General features: G+C 45.3%; 1 protein-coding gene across 1 annotated transcript in view; it reads right to left on the bottom strand.

Moving 5' to 3' along the window:
* Positions 1-13,549, bottom strand: part of LOC129851083 (rho GTPase-activating protein 39-like) — a 55,371-nt gene that overhangs the window by 3,142 nt on the left and 38,680 nt on the right. Inside the window, 6 exon segments of the mRNA XM_055917296.1 lie at positions 541-740; positions 1,141-1,214; positions 3,176-3,265; positions 3,429-4,068; positions 4,212-4,319; positions 6,127-7,390. Coding sequence (XP_055773271.1) covers positions 541-740; positions 1,141-1,214; positions 3,176-3,265; positions 3,429-4,068; positions 4,212-4,319; positions 6,127-7,390 — 2,376 coding nt within the window.

Here is a 13,549-nt window from a genome sequence, read left to right as displayed (position 1 = left end):
TTCAATTAAGCAGGTGGGAAGTACTCTTGGCCAGCAAACGCTACCGATGTGTCCGAGCCTTAAAATCGTATGGAATTGAATCAGCTACAGAAAGACCAAACAAAGACTAACTACACATTAAACATTGCTGGTCTCCAGGGTCTCTTGAGCAGTGGTAGGCAATGTTTGCTCTGTTTTCTGTCTCTGTACAGTAGGCTGCACAGGGAACATTGGCTGACACCCACCAAGGCTGACACATACATTTGTCTAGATACTTGCTTTGTCTAGATCTCCTCTTATGACTGCTACCTTGCTAAACACACAACACTACCCCACACCTCATTGGTGAATACCAGGGTTAGGGTCCATTCCATTTCTAGATAATTCAGGAAGTACACTGAAATTCAAATTCTCTTCAATGCTTTTCAATTAGGAAAATGTGGAATTGGAATTTCGTTTACTTTCTGAATTGACTGGAATTGAAATGTAATTCACGCTAACCCTGATGAATACACCAAGTCCAATGAGGTGATTGGCTGACCTCCTGTCCGTCAGTCTCACCTGAAGATGCCCTCGGTCTGGGCCCCTCCCAGTGCTAGGACGTATTGGGAGAGCTGCACCTGTACCCAGGGTAGCTTCCTGTCTGGGAAGAGTTCACTCTGGCGCTCCATCACCTCGTCCAGGGAGCTGCCGAACAGGGAGGGGGTCACGATGGCCCGTCTGCTGTGGTCAATCTCCTCCAGAGTGGGTTTACGAAGACCCTGCAGGGGAGGTTCACAGATCATGACTACTAAGACATTTTGTACTGTACATGTATGACTAAATCTATGATTATGTCTGACTGTCGACATTAAAGATGATATCTGGAATAGACTATAACTATGTCTTATCTTTATGTTAAAGTCTGTGACTGTCCCAATAAGGATCTATCCATGTCTATCCATGATAATATGTTTCGGACTAATGTCCATGTTTATGTATTTAGCATTACTTATCTCTCTATCAACATCTGTATTGGTTCGGTCCACTGTGGGTATTAAAAAAGAGAGGGAAATTCATGGCGGGGTTATGTTATGACTGCATTCGGGCATTTTTTGACTATTTTGACTCCCCACTTGTTGACATTCCCCACCCCCTTTCCCTGCTCATATCTCTAATCACCTTTTTGCCTCCAGTTATGGCCACTTTCTGTAGTTTGCGATAGCAGAACTTTGCGTACGAGCTGATAGGTAGACCTGTAAAGAGAGAAGGAAGACAGAGCCACTGTAAAACTGAGGAATGAGACTCATGGGAAATACAGCTCTCATTGTAGCTGCAGTTGACACCTTCACAGATACATCCTCTCAGTGAGGGAATCATGTGAGCAACTTTCCAACCGAGGCAACATATAAAGGGTTAAACAATTCCTCACTAAAATGACAAGCTATTTGTTCCCACAGATGTCAGATATTTCCAAGGAGGTAATTAAAGAGACATGTTCGCAGTGTGATTTTGCCATATTGGGGTCAGAGCATACACGTCTCAACTGTCACGGTACTGTAAGAAAATCTGGGAGACTGGAGTCAGCCAACCAGCCAGCACATCATGTCCCAGGTGATTCATCAGACAGACACTTTGGACACCGGAGGGAGCAGAGGTATCCCTACCTACACCCCTATCCGTTGTCACTGTGATAACTCAAGTTTACACATAAACCAGGCCTCTACTCCCCCCGCCCAAGCCTCCCCACCACGCCCATGGGGTCCCGTCCATCGCCCTTCCTTCCCAGAGAACTCTCTCTCAGGTGGCTGAACCCCGGCCAGATGGAGAACTTTGTGCTGCGATGAAAAACATCCTTACCAGAATGTTCACTAGACTGAACTGAAAGCCCCTGGATTTATAGCAAACAGGTGACAGACTGCCATGCATGTTCACAGCCATCGTTAATCTGGCCCAGTTTGACTGTAATTACAGCTAATTACAGAGATCATACCGATATTTTCCCTCTTGATCTCTGAGAAAACACACTGTTTTCCCCAAGACTCCCTGAATTCACTAGTCAATAGAGGAAGAAAATAAAGAGTTGTGTTCTTTTCTTTACCCAGCCTGAGAGCAGGTTTGAACACCAGCGGTGGTCCAAATGAACATGTTGTTTTGATAAGGCAGAAGCAACAACAAAGCAACCAGAACCCGTGAGAAATCACTACTCATTAGAGGATTAAGACCACAAGGCAGAGAATGTGATGACACCTGCCAACACATGGGTTCAGAAAGTATCTCTGAGATTCTCCAAGGGGTCTGTTTAGTCAGTGTTGCTACCTCAGTCAAGTTTCATAGCTAAGTGTTTCAACCCAAGTAAGCAAGGCCGGCCTCAGCCCAGTCTTGGCCCAAGAGAAGCCCAGCCCTGGCCCAAGAGAAGCCCAGGCCAGGCCCAGACAAGAGGCCTCCAGTTCCCACACGTGACTCCCTCCCACCCCTCTACTCACAGCTGCTCCGTGCCGTGGTCACAACACCACCCTTCATTTCAGCTCGTCTATCCATCAAAGAGACAGCAGCTCTCATTGTGCTGTTTGTGAGGAGGCTTTCCCCTGTGGTTGGCTGGTGGGCCCACATCGTGAGTAATGTAATAGCCCTCTCCCTCAAGTTGGTGGCACCGTCATCGCTGTACAATGTGTGTGAGTTCACTAGTGTGGTCAATGCCATGAGATGAGTATAGGTCCTCGCTGATGACACTATCAAGGCTGGTATTGTGGGTTGCCCTAATGGGGTAATGTGTAGTGGCTAGGCTTTCTTTAAATCATTTATGGACACGTAATGGGGGACTGCCAGAGAGAACCACTAACATGGCTCCCATGTTGTCATTCAGCTCTTTTATCGCCTCCTGTTGTATTTTGTGAAAACTATTCATAATCTACCAGGGAAACTCTAAATATCAGCATGGTAGTCAAGTGACATAGTATGAATTTCCATTTCACTCCAAATTCTTCACATATCATTAGACAATTCTATTTCACTCTAAATTCTTAATCTGCAGTGAGATAGATATGAACCATGTTTGGTTTGTAATGGTTTCTAACTCATAAGGAAATAACAGACAATCTTGACAAGTTACAAATTATTGGTCTCTCACTTCAGCACTCCCCAACAGACTTCCTCCTTGGCAACTTTGGAAAACACCCCCCATACTAAACATGGATCTTAGTGATCTCAGACCTACCTTCTTCATCTGTGTTCTGTTTCCGTTTCTTTCTGGACTTTGAGTTCTTCTTCAGTTTCATTTCTTGCTGCTCTAGTATGAACTGAGTCACTGGAAACCAGAAGGCGGAGGTTAAAGGGCTATTCAGAAAATCTAATAACATCCACAAAGAGCAAACAGAAGAGAAGAGGTAAAAACCAATTCAAACCATCACACCCTTCAAACTAGACCTGTCATGCTGATAATGACACCCATCGAGGGAAATACGACCCACCCTGTTTCTTGTCGCTGCTCGGATCCGAGTGCCTCTGGATGTATCCCTCCAGGTAGCAGCGGAACTTAGGCGAGGGGGCAAAGAAGGCCAGGCTGACGGCCATCAGCTCCCAGCCTGCAGCCAGGCTCCTTGGGCTGGTGTTGCCCGTGGTCTGCCTCACCAGCTGCACATACAGCTCGTCCCTCAGGCCCTGCGTGCCCCAGCACTTAGTGATGATGAGCAGGGCAGTGTGGCGGCGGTCTAGGCGGGAGGGTCTGTCTCCCATGTAGGCCTGGACCAGCTTGAACATCTCACAGGCCTCCTTCCTCACGGCGCGGTCGCTGGTCACCAGCATGGGCTTCTTGATGGAGCCGCGGTTCCAGGAGAGCATGTTGGCGATGGAGACACGGCGGCGGAACAGGCCCTGGGTGTGCATGTTCAGGTGCTTGCTGGCCCAGTCCGCCATGCCTGAGGTGTCTGGGGGCGGGGGCTGGCGCAGTGTGGCGTAAGAGAGCTGGTGGTAGGAGCCTCCTATTCCTCCTCCCTCTCTGTTGTCATGGGAGACGGAGCGTTGGTGGTAGGGGCCCAGTGAGCCTGTTGGTCCATCTACCGTACCTTTCTTCCTGCTGTCCAACTGAGACTTCAGTTCCAGGGTCCCCGCCTTCAGGAGAAAGAGAGAGGGAAGACAGAGGAGAGAGAGGGGTGAGAGAGGGAGAGAGAACGTGTCAGTGCAGCAGTATGTATGTATGCATGTATGCATGTATGCATGTATGCATGCATGTATGTATGTATGTATGTATGTACTGTATGTCCACAGCTGCAGTCTCCTCGGTGTGGATGAGCTGCCTTTCCTCTGCTCTGCAGTTTTGAGGGCTCCAAGGGGAATTGTTGCAGGATAGGCACATTAATTCTCTAAAGACGGAAAGGAACCGCATCACCCATAAATGCCCCAATATCCACATTGCCCTTTTTCGTCAAGAGCAGGTGAGGAGCCCCTACCTCTATTCTTCCCCTACCCACCTCTCCTTCAACACTATATGTGCAAATCCACCATCTGATCCCAAGTGGGATTTCTGCCTACAAGGAGCCCTATCCACAGTCACAGCCCCTTCACAGTGAAAACCAAACCAGTAATCCAGCTCTGGTCAGCCTCAGAGAAACACCCAGGAACAAAAAGAAACCCAGGCCAAATCAAAACAAGAATTAACTATGTGAACATACAATGTTAAACATATTTCTTCAATGTGACCATGATGTAATTTGGGGTTGGAATATGCCAAAGAGCCGGGAATTTACATTTAGGGTTCCTGATTAAATAGTGTAGATCTCCAGATTTGGGTTTGGCAGTACTTCTTTATGGTCATATGGACTTCATGGTATTAAATGAGTTGCATGGGTCACTGTTTAAGATCAAATGGAACAAGGCAAAGGAACACTGACAGTATGAACTATATCTTCTATAATTCCCCATCTCTTTTATACAGATAGCTTTAAGATGCCCCATGACACGGTAGTAATTCAACTCTGCATTTCTATTTAAGGAGGCCAATAATGTCCAAAGTCCTTAAATTCAGATTTCAATATGAAACATTCAGGGTTGTATATACAGATTACACAGTTAAAACCAATCCCATTTCCGTGCTAGCTTTAAACCCCTGGGTTCACTGGGTTTTGAAAAATAAGCAAATCTTCTGCTTCTCTAAAGTGGAAAGGATAGAACAATACAGGCAAAGCTATACAGGGGTATAGTCAACAACCAGAAGTGTGTGTGTGAGCATTCTGTACGTGCATATCTGTGTGTACCATGATATAACAGCAGGTCTGTGGAGTATTCAAGAACAGGCTTAGGGGCCCGTTTCCAATATTTGTTTAAATGTGATTACTTCAGTACCAACCCCTCATGGTACCAGCCCCTGAGTCCCACCCCTACCCAGATCTCTAACCCTGTGCCACATCTGGGACACAGTGGCCCTCCTCCCTGACCAGGGGGAACCATGTAATGGACCAGTGCGGCCTCTGAGCCTGACACTCCTACCATCGTCCAGTCTAATTGTTCTGTTTACAGGTCTTGTTTAATACAAGATTTTTTTTATTCAAACATCATTACCTTTTTGGCTCTGTAGTTTCATTGGAATACTGGAACTCACATGATATGGAGAGGGGTGCATTGTTGAGAGGGCTTTTGGGATTATATTTGGCAGTGATCATAGCACTAAAGATCTGCTATGGCTCTAAACTGTTGCTTATGTAAATTGTTCATGAGAGGGAAAATGCTCCCCTAACTCAAATCATGTGCACCTGTACTAGCCTAATAAGTCAACCCCCTGACAGTGTGTGTGTGTGTATATTACACTGCCGAGTCAAAATTAAATTTATCACATTCATCTAGTTATATGAAAGGCCTATTGAGCTAATCTGTCCTTACTGTGATGTGCACAACTTTAACTTGGAATTGAGACGCTCTCACTTGTCTAGCAATGAAATTAGTCCTGGAAAGGCACCAGCAATTTTACTACCCCCAGACAAAACAAAACAGAATCCAAACAAACAAACCAAACCGTTCTACATAAACAGACCGCACAACAATAAGTACCAGTCAGGGTTTTAACCAAGTAGACAAACCAGAACTATTCAATTTATCAGATCTAATCTCTCACAGTCAGAGACAGGTGACAGAGAGCAGCCATAGACAAAGACACACACCGGAGCGTATGTGTACCTGTGAGGGAGGTCCGGGGGTGTCTGGTGAGGAGAGGCTGGCTTGGCTTGTGATGCTCTTCTCCAGGCTGTCTACCTTCTCATAGGTCCTCTTCTGCCTTCCTGGCATCTCCAGTGGCGCCAGGGCCGGTATGCTATGATTACCTACCCTGCTCAGCAAACGGCTGGCGGAGGGGACGTCTTCTCGCGCCGCCAGGCCTCCAGCCTTCATCTCCCTCATGGTGTTGGAGCGGCTCACCACCTCCCTCATCTCCACCATCAGCCTCTCGTTGAGGGCACACAGGTCCCCGCTGCTGCCCACTGAGCCTGGTCTCCCTCCGGCCCCCAACCTCCGCCGGCTCTTCCTCCTCAGGCTGGGTGAGGGCCCAGTGGAGTAGCCAGAGTCCTGGTAGGTGGTGGTGGTCCGGGGCCCTGGAGGTGTGGGGAAGTCCTGGCTGCTCTGCCTGTTGTGGCGAGCCTCCATTGCCTTCAACACACTGGCCTCCAGGGCCCGCCATGTCTGCTTCTTCTCCAGGATACCCGGCATCACTGGGGTCCCTGACTCGCTCTGGGGCTGGGCCAAGAGGGGGTCCGGTTGTGGGGTGGGGGTGCGGTTGAGGCCAGGGGAGGTGGACAGAAGGGCCTGTTTCGGGTCCACATTGACCATGTGCCTGATGCCCTCCAGGCCAGCAGGACTGTAGTCAGAGGGGTTCCTCTTGTGCCTAGAGATTGAGTGAGAGGAGCCAGATTGCTGGAGGAGCCTGAGCTTCTGCAGGCTGTGTGTGGGGGTGAGGCGGGACAGACCACCAGGCCCATTATGGAGGTTAGCCCCCTCCACCTCCATGTCCGCAGGAGGCTCATCATAGATGGGACACTGTGATCCCGCGTCACCGTAGAGGGGAAGTGTGGCGGCATACTGGGGTGACACTGACCTGGGGGTGCTGAGCTGGGACCTGAGATTGCCTGGGGTTTGGGGAGGGTCAGAGGACACAAGATAGAAGCTTCCGTTGCCCGTCTTCCTTAGGTGGTGGGCATCGGCGGCCATCTTGCCAGAGGGAGCGGTCTTGTAGCCCTGGGCAAAGCAGGCGTGTGCCCACGGGGGCTTGCTGCTGACAGGGATGAGGGTGAAGGTCTGGTGGCCACTGGGCTTGGTGTGTGTGTTATGGTGACGGAGTTGCAGGGCCGGGCTAGATGGGCCTCCAGGTTGGATCCGACTGACACTGTTCACATTTACCAATATGGCTGCCTTAGACACTGGGGAAGGCTGCCATCTCTGAGAGAGCTCCCTGGAATAGAGAGAGAGAATGAGGCAAAGGATGAGATCTGGGTTTAGATTTAAAGAGATATCGCACACACATACACTACCGTTCAAAAGTTTGGGGTCACTTAAAAATTTCCTTGTTTTTGAAAGAAAAGGAAATGTTTTGTCCATTAAAACAACATCAAATTGATCAGAAATACAGTGTAGACATTGTTATTGTTGTAAATGACTATTGTATCTGGAAAAGGCATATTTTTTTTATGGAATATCTACATAGGTGTACAGAGGCCCATTATCAGCAACCATCACTCCTGTGTTCCAATGGCACATTGTGTTAGCTAATTCAAGTTTATAATTTTAAAAGGCTAATTGATCATTACAAAACCCTTTTGTAATTATGTTAGCACAGCTGAAAACTGTTGTCCTGATTAAAGAAGCAATAAAGCTGGCCTTCTTAAGACTAGTTAAGTATCTGGAGCATCAGCATTTGTGGGTTCGATCATAGGCTCAAAATGGCCAGAAACCAAAAAACTTTCTTCTGAAACTCATCAGTCTATTCTTGTTCTGAGAAATGAAGGCTATTCCATGTGAGAAATTGCCAAGAAACTGAAGATCTCGTTCCATGCTGTGTACTACTCCCTTCACAGAACAGTGCAAAACGTCTCTAACCAGAATAGAAAGAGTGGGAGACCCCGGTGCACAACTGAGCAAGAGAAACAGATGCCTCACAAGTACTCAACTGGCAGCTTCATTAAATAGTACCCGCAAAACACCAGTCTTAATGTCAACAGTGAAGAGGCGACTCCGGGATGCCTGCCTTCTAGGCAGAGTTCCTCTGTCCAATGTCTGTGTTCTTTTGCCCATCTTAATCTTTTATTTTTATTGGCCAGTCTGAGATATGGCTTTTTCTTTGCAACTCTGCTTAGAAGGCCAGCATTCCAGAGTAGGTGTTCTAAAACTTTTGACCGGTAGTGTATGTGGAAGTCAGAAGATACTAAATGTGTTTATATTAATTAACGGTCAATTACTGCGAGACCAGCAGTTATTTGCTTGAAATTCAACGAATACAACATTTTGTGTGACCGCCACAGCCCTATCCATCTGACCAACTGTGACTGAAACAACTCCTACCATACAACATAAGAGTTATCTGCTTACTCTAAGAATCAAAAGGTCAAGCATGCGTTACAATATTAGCAGTACAGACAAAGGATTAGAAAAACTTACCTTCTGCCCTCCTCTCTACTGTATAGCCAATAACACACTAAACAATATTAAACCTGAATGCCTCTGTCCTTCTGCAGCCAGATATCTAACAGACTGACTCACTGCGTCACACGCTTCCTCCTAAGGCTCAGGACAGGAGTCACTGGGGAGCTGAGCAGGGGAGCAGGAAGAGGACAGAGAGGAGAAAGAGGCACCGTCTGTAGTTTGTAACAATACAGAAACAATTCCCCTGAGGCTAGAGCTTCCCAAACCAAGCGCAAAACGTATTTACATGCTTCTTACCTCCCAGCCATTGCATTGCATTCTCTCGGTCTTTCTCTCTGTCTGAGTCACGCCATTTCAGTGATTTGAATGTAAACAGTCTCTTCAAAACGGTTGAAGAGACAGCCCATCAACAGCTAGGCCTGAGCCACCTCCCAGCATAGCATTGCACATACAGCCCTGTCCCAGAGGACCAGAGCCTAGTAACACACTGCAGAGAGGATTTTAGAATGTTTTATTTAATCTTTATTTAACTAGGCAAGTCAGTTAAGAACAAATTCTTATTTATAATGACAGCCTAGGAACAGTGGGTTAACTGCCTTGTTTAGGGGCAGAACGACAGATTTTTACCTTGTCAGCTCAGAGATCCGATCTTGCAAACTTTCGGTTACTGGCCCGATGCTCTAACCACTAGGCTACCTGCCTCCCCATGGAAGCCACTTCAAAACGGCCAGTGTCTGGGCTGTGTTAGTTCTCACTGCAGAGTGTGACAGCCTGAGGTGGGAGACAGCTGTAAATGTACTGCTGCTGTCTGAGCTCTTTGAAATGGGGGACCTTCTGTGATGGTCTGGGTGATGTGAGTGATGCTACCTCTACTTATGATCTTGAATTTTGGTCTGATATTGATACAAACCTTTGTATTGCAAAATGACTTAATTTGCCAATACAAAAAAATACATGTAAAATGACTATGTTATTTAAATAAAACCACCAGTTTAATAGAGTTTACTATGGCACAGATTGGGCTACATTACAGTAACCATTACAGGGGCAAGAAGGAATTTATGCAAAAGGCCAAAGACCACATATAACGTAGTACAATGACCACATGGTAAGCACATTATACATACACCCCCACACACTCACATATCATCAGGTTACTACTCAAGACAAGTGGTCAATTAACTTAATGGATCTGTCTTATTTATGACTTGTCTCATTCTCCAGTTGTGAGTGGTCTGGTTTATGACTGATGTCCCTGTAGAGAGAGAGGGGGGGGGGGGGGTCTATTTCCTGTCTTGGTCTGTAGAGCATCAATATATGAAAGCACATTGTCTAGGTCCCTACACAATGAGCTGAGATCAACACAGCATCACTGCCATTACACTCTACATTCCCATACTATTTTATTAATTTTATTTAACTGGGCAAGTAAGTTAAGAACAAATTCTTATTTACAATGACGGCCTATCCCGGCCAAACCCCAGATGATGCTGGGCCAATTGTGCGGCGCACTATGGGACTCCCAATCATGGCCGGTTGTGATACAGCCTGGAAACGAACCAGGGTCTGTAGTGATGCCTCTAGCACTGAGATACAGTTCCTTAGACCTCTGCGCCACTCTGGAGCCCAAAACTACCCGGTTTTCATTCTATCCACACGCTAAATGATGTCAGTCCTCTTTAACATGACCAGTAACAACCACATAAACACAACCCTCTGCTTGGAAGTTGTTTTGAGGTTAAACCAGAGTCACAGAATATAATGATAGGATAGGAGACATGCTGAGTCTAGCTCCCAGTGGTGAGAGCAGAGCTGGGGATTTCATCTGGCTTTGTGTCTGTTGTTCACTTGTCATTGTCACACCACACCCAGGGTGGTACAAACCAGGCCAAGCTAGTTTTTTCAGCCCTGCAGCATTGGCACATAATGTTGATTGTTAGCACAGCCAGTGTGCAGTAGAAGATTATCATGATCATATCTGGCTTGATGCAAATGCCCACAGTAGCACTATATACAAGCTTTCCTTACTGTAGCAGTCTTAATCCAACTATACTGTACCACCCAACCAGCCTGATCTCACTTCTAAAAGAGAGACAGAGCGCTGGAAAGCAGAAGTGGTGAGAAAATAGGAGTGAAGTGGGAGGACAGAGAAAGAGAGAGATTCCAATTGCTTTGGTAATCTAAACATATGTTTCCCAAGCCATTTGAATTGAACTGAGAGATGGAGAACGAGAGAGAATGAGAGGGAGATTAGTTGTGGGAGAGTGCCATCCGGAATGAGTGGAAACATTGGCAAGATAGTCCTCTGTCCATCTTTTTTGAATTTTCTATACTCCCCGACTGTCTAGTTTTACTGAGCTGGACAGTTAAGTAACTGTATAAATGTAGGTCCATTTATAATTCCTACAGTTTCCATTCCGTTTTAGTTATTTTAAATTAGTGAGTTCGATTATTTTATTTAAAAAAAAAATCTCACTCAAACCACCCCTGTGGTCCGTATGTTTGACATCCTTGCATTAGGCAATGCATGGTTCTGCTGTCGTCATGGCAACACCCCTCTATGGAGCAGAGGCCCATCTAAAGACCACCTACAGATTTTCTCAAGCAGACAGACACTCTTAAGTAAGATAAATATGTCAGTCCTGAGCTTACTGGTTCATTGACACTTTGTCAACATGTGTGCTTTACCAGAATCATAAATAGCCTGTGTTGTAGCCCTGTGTTCCATCACACCGGCCACAGTGGCTGTTGGGTTCTCTTCACATAATGTTAACAAAAGGGATTATATTCCACAATCACACAGACAATGAATATTACCAGTGTCATGACGTTGCCCTGTTGGTGTGGTTTATGACCCCCATAAATACCATTCCCCCTTTTCTCTCTCTACTCTACAGAATGGACTCTTGGAAAGCCCTTTGTTAACATATAGTGAGTATGTTAACATCAAAAGGTTGGGAACAGAACAATATTCCTGTAATCCAACCAGTTGAAAGTATCCGTTGGTACTTAAAGAATATGATGTCAGATCAGTTGTTGTCTGGGACATTATTACTGATGATTGGACGACATTAACTGTATCTTGGAAAGTCTACACATTCTAGTCTACACATCAGATTCACATGGAATTGTTGTGCAATTTAAATGTTTAAAAATGAAACTATTTGTGAAAAGATCAAATATAATTTTAGTTATTAAAATTAGAATTATTTTCATAAGTAAAATATGCTCAATCAGTGGCCACGCCCACGTGAATAGGCATTGGTTGGAAATGATGAACCAACAGCTTTTCTACATTTCTATAAGAGCCCCCGTGACCCAATTCACAGCGAACTAAGCCAACCTCAGCGTGAGCTCTGGTTGCAAATGGTTGAATAACTACAACCTAACGAAATGAACATTGTGTCCCCGATGACGTGAGGACTGATGGCCATACGTTTAAAAGAGCAAATTTCAACGTGAGGGTGACGATCGCCATGCTAGAAAGATGCATTTCGCCTATACCAGCCAGAATACAGCATGAGCTTATAGTATGGCAAATTGGTGTGAACTTTGAACTCTTATTCACTAAAGAAGTGATACATCCTAGACGTCGAGTTATCAGCAGCAGTTGTAAACGTGCGTGGCCTAGGAAAGGACCAACAATCTCTTCAGAATGACAGGGTACTACAACGCAACCCAGCCTTCCATCTTCGACCAACCTATCGAAGCGCAGCTCAGAGTAAATATATTTCTTGCATTTTCCTTTTCCGAATAGGCGGTTATTTAGAATGCATAAAATTCTGTATTTACGATAGCATAGCTTCATAAGGTCTGATAGAGACCCAATCCTTTTTTTTCCTCAGTCTTCCCGCGCTTTCATTCTAACCCAATCCCCTTTCTTTGTGTAACCAGCCGTCATATCGGTTTCGTCCTCTAGGGATGTTTTCTTTTATGACATAATTAGTAATCAATGTATGATCCATCCTGTGTATATATAATTCTGTGTGATTATTTAGGTATTTAGTAAAGAAATAATTAAACCAAATTTTGTATTGCTGATTCAACTAGTTAGCCAGGGTTCGTGAAGATAACCAAGAGTTTTACGACGTTCAGATGAGACTGAATAAGGTGACAATGAATAATTGACTGCTATTGATATAAAAGATTACCAGGTCTTTAAGAGTTTATTCGGAAGACAACGGCTCTATAAACATTGTTCCGTGGTGCCCCGACTTCCTAGTTAATTACATTTACATGACAGGTAATATTAATTACAGAGAATTGATTTTGTAAAATAGCATGTCATATAATTTAATCCATAGTAAAGACACGACACCAGCATTCAGAAAAAAGAACAGCCCATTTTACAAAATGCATCTGGTTTTACACAGGGATCATCTTTAGATCACCAAGTCACCCTTGTCCATAGATATACATATTACTTAAGGCGTTGGCTAATATACGAGATCTTGAGGAAAACAGAAAGATGAAATTAAGTTAGAATCCTTTGCCTGACTGGGTAATTAGATTGGGTTACGGAGCAGCAAATCCACTTAACGGTCAGCTAATTTAAATTTTTCGACAGTTCTGGTGTCTTACGCCCCTAACCGCTGCTCCTACCTCCACTCCTTCAGTGTGATTGTGGTAGGAAAAGCTATAGCTAAATATACATATTAAGCTATTAGCAAGAAATGTTCTTTCTTTCCAGGAATAACCTTGCTTGGGAAAACTCATCAGCTCAGTCACTGTGGCAGATAGGGATATGGATTGGGAAGTACCCCTAACATACAGGGAATAGCGGGGGGCCTGAAAACAGGGGTTATTATTATGATCCTCTGTCAGACAGGAGAGGACATGAGGTCGTCTAGGCCAGGCTCTGAGAACAAACACAAGCACCTCAGAGCTTTGGACAATGAGATCACCACGATCTGCATAGAGGAAGGAAACAAGTCAATTTCACAGCCATTCCACAGATACTACTAGCCGCCAC

Source organism: Salvelinus fontinalis, chromosome 3 (genome assembly GCF_029448725.1).
Source record: "Salvelinus fontinalis isolate EN_2023a chromosome 3, ASM2944872v1, whole genome shotgun sequence".
In the NCBI taxonomy this organism is placed as follows: domain Eukaryota; kingdom Metazoa; phylum Chordata; class Actinopteri; order Salmoniformes; family Salmonidae; genus Salvelinus; species Salvelinus fontinalis.
This window is presented reverse-complemented; position numbering and strand designations above follow the sequence as displayed.